Source organism: Mus pahari, chromosome 14, assembly GCF_900095145.1.
Source record: "Mus pahari chromosome 14, PAHARI_EIJ_v1.1, whole genome shotgun sequence".
Taxonomy (NCBI): Eukaryota; Metazoa; Chordata; class Mammalia; order Rodentia; family Muridae; genus Mus; species Mus pahari.
Genome location: NC_034603.1, coordinates 69,631,520 through 69,639,695, shown reverse-complemented (window position 1 = coordinate 69,639,695; position 8,176 = coordinate 69,631,520). Strand labels below are relative to the sequence as shown.

General features: G+C 48.0%; 2 protein-coding genes across 2 annotated transcripts in view; one reads left to right on the top strand and one right to left on the bottom strand.

Moving 5' to 3' along the window:
- Positions 1 to 1,985, bottom strand: part of G6pc3 (glucose-6-phosphatase catalytic subunit 3) — a 4,419-nt gene extending 2,434 nt beyond the window's left edge. The window contains exon 1 of the mRNA XM_021213212.1: positions 1,542 to 1,985. Coding sequence (XP_021068871.1) covers positions 1,542 to 1,759 — 218 coding nt within the window. The 5' untranslated portion in view covers positions 1,760 to 1,985. The remainder of the gene's footprint in view (positions 1 to 1,541) is intronic.
- A 4,991-nt stretch (positions 1,986 to 6,976) lies between these two features.
- Positions 6,977 to 8,176, top strand: part of Lsm12 (LSM12 homolog) — a 20,903-nt gene continuing 19,703 nt past the window's right edge. Inside the window, exon 1 of the mRNA XM_029546690.1 lies at positions 6,977 to 7,154. Within this exon, the coding sequence (XP_029402550.1) occupies positions 7,031 to 7,154 (124 nt within the window). The 5' untranslated portion in view covers positions 6,977 to 7,030. The remainder of the gene's footprint in view (positions 7,155 to 8,176) is intronic.

The following is an 8,176-nucleotide window of genomic DNA, read 5'->3' as shown; positions in this document are numbered from 1 at the left end:
AGAGAGAGAGAGAGAGAGAGAGAGAGAGAGAGAGAGAGAGAGAGAGAGAGACTGTGTAAGGGTATACATGTGTTTTGAGACAAGGGTCCCTCTCTTATCCCTCTCACTGCCCAGCTGGCTCTTCTCAGGCCCTGGTTCCCTGATTTTTTTGCCTATCCCTGTTCCCGCTCTTAGTTTCCTGCTTCCAGCCTGAATTATTGAGGGGGAGCCTCAAGTGTGAAACTGGGGGGAGGGAATGTACAGAGAAGCCTGAGAAAAGCTGGGGTGGGGGAATCCAACCCCCCTGGCCTAGCAGGTGCTTGTCTAACCTCTGGAAAACCCCACATAGAGGAGGCCGCTGCGGCCAGAAAGAGACCAAGTGCTGACCACAGAGCTATTAAATGAATATGGATGGGGTCAGGGATGCTGGAGTACACTTGTCATCGCAGCGCTGGGGAGACAGGCAGGAGGACCACCATTCTCGGTTGGGTTGGATGGAGAGACTTTCAATGAAGGAGGAGGAGAACAATCAGAGGCTTTGTTACCTGGATGTTAAGTGCCGGCTCTGAGGGAGGTAGGATAGGGGCAGTTAGGCCAGGAGGAAATGATTAGACATTAGAAGGGTTTACAAGCCCTTGTGGAGAAGGGAGGGAGGGAGAGGGACTTCTAGTCTGCTTTTCAGCTTGTCTATTGTCTAATATGCTAGCCTATTCCATGTCTCTTTATGATCCTTGCTTCCTCCTTCAAGGCTGGGGAGCCTGGACAAGAGCAGTGTGGAGTAACTCCCTTCCATCCTCGGAAAAGACTGAAAAGCAAGCAAGCAAACAAACACGGTGGCACAAATAAACCCCAAGGGCAGGGCAGCAGGAGGCCCGGTGGTGTGGGACCACTGGCTTCTTAGAATGAGAAAGCTAGACTAACTACTGGGGAAAAAAGGAAAGTGTTCCTTGCAGGTAGGGTAAGGACTCCCTTTAGTGACTGATGTTGAGTGTCTTTTAAACGTCACTGGGCAATTTATAAACGGGGTGGGGGGGGTGGGGGGGTGGGGGGTGGGTGGCATTGTTAAAATGCAGATCTGGCCTGGAGCCTTAGAATCTGTATTTCTAGTAAGTCTTCAAGCATTGCCTATGCTTTTGTGCCCAAACCAGGGACCACATCTTAATGAAACTGGTGCCTAGCTTAATGTCAAACAAATGGATAGATGGAAAAAAAAAAAAAAAAAAAAAAAGTGTTCAGCTAAGAAAGAAGATTTTTCGGCTACCTTAATTTCTAGCAATAATTGCTAAAATGCAGATTTCCAACTACAACTAAATTTGGAGTTACGAAATCAGTAGGTCTGAGGCGGAGACTGTATTTGCAGTTGAACACGCCCCTTAAGTCGTTTCTCTGATCGGGACAGTTGAGGGTGGGTGAGGTGTGAGATCTGTGGCCAAGATATAAACTTGAGGTGAAGACTAGGGGATAAGAGGAGGTAGCTGCCTTTGAGGTAACTACTTGAGGGAGATCAGGGCCCCAAAGGGATAGGGGACCAGGATGCCCGAAGGCTTTTCTCTCTGTCTCACCACTTGAAGACAAGGTTGAGCCACTCAGCAATGAAGGTGATCCATAGCACGGAGATGCCCAGGCGGCGGGAGGCGTAGTAGGCCGCGGGGAAGCAGAACTGAAAGAGGTTCTTGGGATCGCCCAGAAAGGTGACCCAGAGCCACATATTCTCTAGCCCGGGAAGCCGGTTCTGTAGTGCTTCAGCCATCATGATGCCCGCGCTCAGCGTGGACTCCATGGTGAATCAGGAGTCCTCTAGCCGGGAGCCCTCTAGGGCGCAAGTCGAGGAACCTTAGCAGAAATGAAGCGGCTACCTGCTGACCCTCTAGAGCCCACCCTTTCCAGCCCCGGCCCCGCCCTCCCCGCCAGGGGTCTAAGCCAAGCCCCACCCCCTCCCCGCCCCGCCCCCGCGGTCCCGGACACGCGCGAGCTGGGGCCGTAGCTGGTACTGTTTCCTCTCCGGCTTTCTTTCTCGGCCTTCCTCTCTACTGGACAGCGGAGGGGACAAACCTTTGCGAAGGCGTTTCCTCAGGGCCCCACGTGGCCGCTGTTGCTAGCACGTGGGCTGCCGGCGGAGTGCAGAAACCCGCTGCTGTTCCGGATCAGGGGACCGATGAACCTGGGAACCAGTTCTGTGTGTCCCGGTTCCTTGTTCTGCTGCTGCGAAGTCGATGTCTAATCTCCAGGGCCAGGGTATCTTCTGGAGCTGACCTCTGTTTTCCAACATCCTTACCCATTTCTCACAAATCTGGACCATTTGGAGAGAAGGGAGTCAAAGCCAGGCTCCAGTTGCACACAGTCTTAGTCGACATCTACCTGTCTCTAGCTCAGGATTCTCCCAATTCTACTTCATCCATGTCTTCCTTCAAGAATCCAATGCTTAACATGTGTGTGTTATGTGCGAGAAACTTGCCTTGCTCTCACCCCTACCACCCTCCTGCCATTTAAAATCCTTACTGGGTAGATAAATCAAGAAAGAGTATTTCCATGAAAAGAGGAAGGGCACACGCCCACAGTTTCTGAATTATTAGGAGGGACACAGTCCTAGGGGAGATCTGCCTAGAGTAAAGTAAGGAGCCTGTTGATATACTTGTTCGATTTCTTCTTTCTTTTGCGCGTCCAGGGCGAGGTGGGGGTGGGGAGTGTTTCTACACAGGGTTTGCTCTCAAACTCAAGAGGTCCTCCTGCTTCTGCCTCCCGAGTGCTGGAATTTAAGGCTAAAAGCATGCCCGACTTTTTGTTTGTTTGTTTGGTTAGCTTTGGTTTGTTTCTCAAGACATGGTTTCTATGTGTAGCTCTGGCAGTCTTGGAACTCACTTTATAGACCAGGCCGAGCTCTCATATCCAGAGATCAGCCTGCCTCTGTCTCCCAAGTGCTGAGACTCCCAAGGGCATGAGACCACACCCTTGGATTTCTTAGTGCCTCAAGCAACTTTGTTCTTGAAGTCTGAAGAGTGGATGAAAATGAAGATATAAAATTATAGAAATATAAAATTAAAGTGTTTTTCGATCGCTTCAAGAAGCCAAAATTTCATACAGATGTTTTTTTGTTTGTTTGTTTGTTTTTGGAGACATATCCCTGACTGTCCTGTCACTATGGAGAGAGACCAGGTTGGACTTAATTAAGTTCACAGAGATCCACCTGCCGTTCTCCCTCTGCTGGGCTTAAGCTCCAGTTTATTTATTTTTGAGGTAGATCTGGCCCAGGCTGGCCTTGAACTCCCAATTTCTTAGGAGTGCTGAGATTACAGGTATGGACAAACTATCCACCGATTTGTCATTGTTTAGATTTGTTTGTTTGTTTGTTTTAGGTTTTTCCGAGACAGGGTTTCTCTGTATAACAGAGTCCTGGCTGTTCTGGACTTACTTTGTAGACTAGGCTGGCCTTAAACTCAAACGATCTGCCAGGCTCTCCCTCCCTCGAGCTGGAATTAAAGGTATGTATGAGCACACCCTGCCACAATACCTACTTCTTTTGGTTTTTCTTTTTTATTTTTTTAAAGATTTGTTTATTAATAAGTACACTGTAGCTGTCTTCAGACACTCCAGAAGAGGGAGTCAGATCTTGTTACGGATGGTTATGAGCCACCATGTGGTTGCTGGGATTTGAACTCCAGACCTTTGGAAGAGCAGTCAGGTGCTCTTACCCACTGAGCCATCTCACCAGCCCTCTTTTGGTTTTTCAAGATAGCCCTGGCTGTCCTGAAACTCACTCTGTAGACCAGGCTGACCTTGAACTCAGAAATCCACCTGCCTCTGCCTCCCGAGTGCTGGGATTAAAGGTGTGTGCCACCACGACCGGCCAATACCTACTTCTTAAGGACTCTGAGATCTACTCTGGTTCCAGTCTCTACCTTCGAAACTTTACCAATCTATATCAGCATACTGACTTAAAATTGTTTGATACCATTTTTTGACCTTCACAGGCACCAAGCACACATGTGGGCCACATACATCCATGTACGCAAGATACTTATAAAAATTAAATAGGGGTTGGGGATTTAGCTCAGTGGTAGAGCACTTAGCAAGTACAAGGCCCTGGGTTCGATCCTCAGCTTTGGGGAAAAATAAATAAATAAATAAATAAAATTTAAATAAACAAACTAATAAACCTTTTTTAAAAAGTTTAAATGTGTGTAGTTCTGTGTAATGTCATGAGATCTGGATCTAGGATCATCCCTCTGTCTAAAACCGGTGCTGCATTTGCTATTTAATCCCTTAGTCAATTAGACTTTTATTTATTTATTTAGTTAGTTAGTTAGTTAGTTGTTTTTTGAGACAGAGTTTCTCTGTGTAACAGTCCTTGCAGTCCTAGAACTCACTTTGTTGACCAGACTGGCCTCACCCTGCTTCTGCCTCTACAGCTGGCTCGATTAGACATTTAAAAAATTTTATTTATTTATTTATTTATTTATTATTTAGATGAGTACACAGTAGCTGTCTTTAGACACACCAGAAGAGGGTATCAGATCCCATTACAGATGGTTGTGAGTCACCACGTGGTTGCTGGGAATTGAACTCAGGACCTTTGGAAAGGCAGTCAGTGCTCTTAACTGCTGAGCCATCTCTGCAGCCCCTAACTAGACAGTCAATAATGAGACCAGCTCCTTTGGAATTGTAGTACTTATGTTCAAGTAATTCTTGTTTTATGTAATGAAGACTCAATAAGTGATGTGGCAAATAAGACACTTTGAAACAGAGAGCCTGCTCACGAAAATTTTATTGTGGGTCTGGTGAGATGGCTCAGCGGGTAAGAGCACTGACTGCTCTTCCAAAGGTCCTGAGTTCAAATCCCAGCAACCACATGGTGGCTCACAACCATCCGTAATAAGATCTGATGCCCTCTTCTGGGGTGTCTGAAGACAGCTACAGTGTCCTTGCATATATAATAAATCTAAAAAAAATGTATTGTGATATAGACTATTAAGAGCATTCTGTTTTAGCTGGATTGTGGTGGCACAGGACTTTGATCCCTGTGCTTGGGAAGCTGAGGCAGGTGGATCCTTGTGAGTTCGAAGCCAGCCTGCTCTAAAGGGCAGGACAGCTGAGGCTACACAGAGAAACCCTGTCTCCAAAACACAAAACAAAGCAAAAAATCATTCTATTTTAATTAGAAAGTGTTAAGTTCTTACTGGGCCTAACATAAATTCAGTCTTCTCTTTGTATGTGTAGGAAAAAAAAACATTCTATGTAGAGATTCTTATTTTTAGAGTTTCAGACATGTACTTGAGAAAAAGGGGAGACTAATGACAATGTCATAAAGAAGTGGAGTCAGGGATGAGAATATATAGGTTAGCAGTGGTGCAAGGTCCCGGGTTCAATCCCTCTTTCCTGCCTGGAGAAGAGGAATTACACATATATGACTTGTTATGGGGTCCAGAATGACACAACATTCCTCTGAAACAGACAAAAGCATGGAGAAGAATTTTTATTTCCATTATAACGATTGCACCAGTGCCTCCAGCACAAGGAAGTTTTTGCCTGTTGGAGACAAGGAATCACTTTGACCTTTGTTCAGGCTCACTCATTGCCAGAGCTGGCTCTTTGCCTCTCTGTACACTAGAGAAAGGTCAACCCGTTTCTCCGATGATTTTTATATTGAGGGAGGGGTGGGTGAAGGATGGCAGCTGGTGCTGGGAGGTTGAAAAGTGCATCTGCACAGTTCCTTCCATAAGGTTAGTGAGTATTCTAATATCAAATGGATATCATTGGGACGGGACTTTGTCATTATTACCATTCCCCTGTTCTGAACTTCCCACCTCTCCCATGTAATTTTTTTGGTTTTTCGAGACAGGGGTTTTTCTGTATAGCCCTGGCTGTCCTGGAACTCACTTTATAGACCAGGCTGGCCTTGAACTCAGAAATCCACCTGCATCTGCCTCCCGAGGGCTGGGATTAAAGGCATGTGCCATTATGCCCGGCTTTTTTTTGGGGGGGGGGGATTGGGACAGGGTTTCTCTGTATAGCCCTGGCTGTCCTGGAACTCAGGCTGGCCTCGAACTCAGAAATCTGCCTGCCTCTGCCTCCCGAGTGCTGAGATTAAAGGCGTGCACCACCACGCCTGGCTTTGTATATATATATGTTTCTACTGGTGCGGAGACTTGAACCCAGGCCTTGAGAATGGATACGTGCTCTGTGACTGAGCAACATCCCAGAGCTGTTCTTCCTTTTACTTGGCTTTCTGAGATCACAGGGTCACTATTATTTACTTAGATGCCATATTTCATGCATGTACTCATTACTCACTTAAGCCTCCTTATTGCCTTAGGAGGCAAATGCTATTATCTGATAAAGGCCAGTAAGTAATACCTTTGTTACAATCAAAACCATGGCTTTGCTAGTTTTGTGACCCTGACAATTTTAAGATTTCCTTTCTTTGTCTGTAAAATGAGGATATTGACTCCTTCCTTGAGGGGATGCCAGATGCTCACTAAGTAGTATTTAGATCCCACCGAAGAAACATAAGTTTGCTAATTTGCTTAAGGTCATAGTATTTGGTAAATGGCTTCAGATTCTAGATTGCCTAACCCTACAGCTTATGTATTTTGTTCGACTACTTTTTAATTGGCTATAATCATTTTGAGTGAGTCCTGGTAAGTCCTGTGAGCTTCTGGTTCTTCGTATGCAAATGAAGATAATATTTTATAGAGTTCATTCATTAAACGTTTTTGTGTAAGGTGTGGGCTTAAGCGAGACTCCAGTTGCTTTCCCTTTCTCCATCTTGTCCTACGTAAATCACTTAGCCTTTATATGTACCTATTTCTTTAGCTTCCAACAGAGCTTTGCAGGCACTTAGCCGAGCAGACCGGCCGCCTCACATTTTTTACTGTAGTCAAGATTCCTCTCTTTTATTTCCTCTTCTACCTAGGCTCCCGCCCCACCCAGCGCCAGGCCACGCCCCTGCGCATGACGTCAGCACGCCTCGCGCGTCGCGTCGCGGCGCTTGCTGGGGGCCCGGCTTTCGCCCGCTGCTGCCGCCGCCGCCGCCGGCCGCGGCTGCTCTCCCAAGATGGCGGCTCCTCCGGGCGAGTACTTCAGCGTTGGGAGCCAGGTGTCGTGCCGGACGTGCCAGGAGCAGCGGCTGCAGGGCGAGGTGGTGGCCTTCGACTACCAGTCCAAAATGCTGGCTCTAAGTATCCTTCTCTGCGTGGACCCCCGAGGCCGGGCCGGCGTGTAGGTGCGGTGGTGGGGGGGCGGGGGACGGCGGCGGCAGCTAGGGCCCTCTCCCGGCCTAGGGGCGACCGGCTACCGCGGTGCCCCGGGCGCATGCGCACGGCCGATGAGTTTCCCATCCCCCTCCCGCGGGCCTTTTCGGTCCACTTTGGGGACCCTTGTCTCCCACCCCTTGTGGGAGCTGGGCCCCCACTGAGGGTTGGTGGGTGGAGCGGGGCTTGACACGCGGGTGGCTTTTCGGGAGGGGACGATGTCTTAGGGGGACTCCGTGATTGAGGGGAGGGGGTCGCGGTGGGGAGAGGGCTGGAGATTGGAGCCCGGATGGAGTCGGGAGGGGTGTGTAGGTTCAGGAAACTGCTAGTGGGGTAAGGGCATGGACTTTTCCAGTGGAGTGGACTGTCTGCTGATGAGATGTGATTCAAGAAAGGGCGGTGGTGGGGTGGTGGGCTAATGGGCCTTGCCGGTTTGGGGATGGGAAGTGCGGGACAGAGTTTGTATCGGAACTGGTGGGGAATTTTGCTGGGGTGGTGTGTGCTTGGTGTCACCGTGTGTGCTGACTCGGAGGGTTCTCAGTCCTTTGAAAATTGCTGCTTAGGAGGTGTTGGCATTAGAAGCCTGGTCTAGAGAGGACTTGCCACGTTTTTCAGGGGTTTATGTGTGACAGTGTGGGCTTCGGTTCAGTTCCACACATTCCATAGACACGTTCTTTTTGAAAGTACCAATGTTAAACTGCATGGAAGAGGTGGCCCTGCTCCCTAATGGTTTCTGAATTACTCCACCAACTCACTGTTGGAAACCAAACCGCTTCCTGGTTGGAATAAATGAACATCTGCCTCCCCCTTTATTTGAGCTACAGGTGGGATTACTCGAATTATTTTTAGAAGGTCTCTTCTTCTTCTTCTTCTTCTTCTTCTTCTTCTTCTTCTTCTTCTTCTTCTTCTTCTTCTTCTTCTTCTTTTGGTTTTTCGAGACAGGGTTTTTC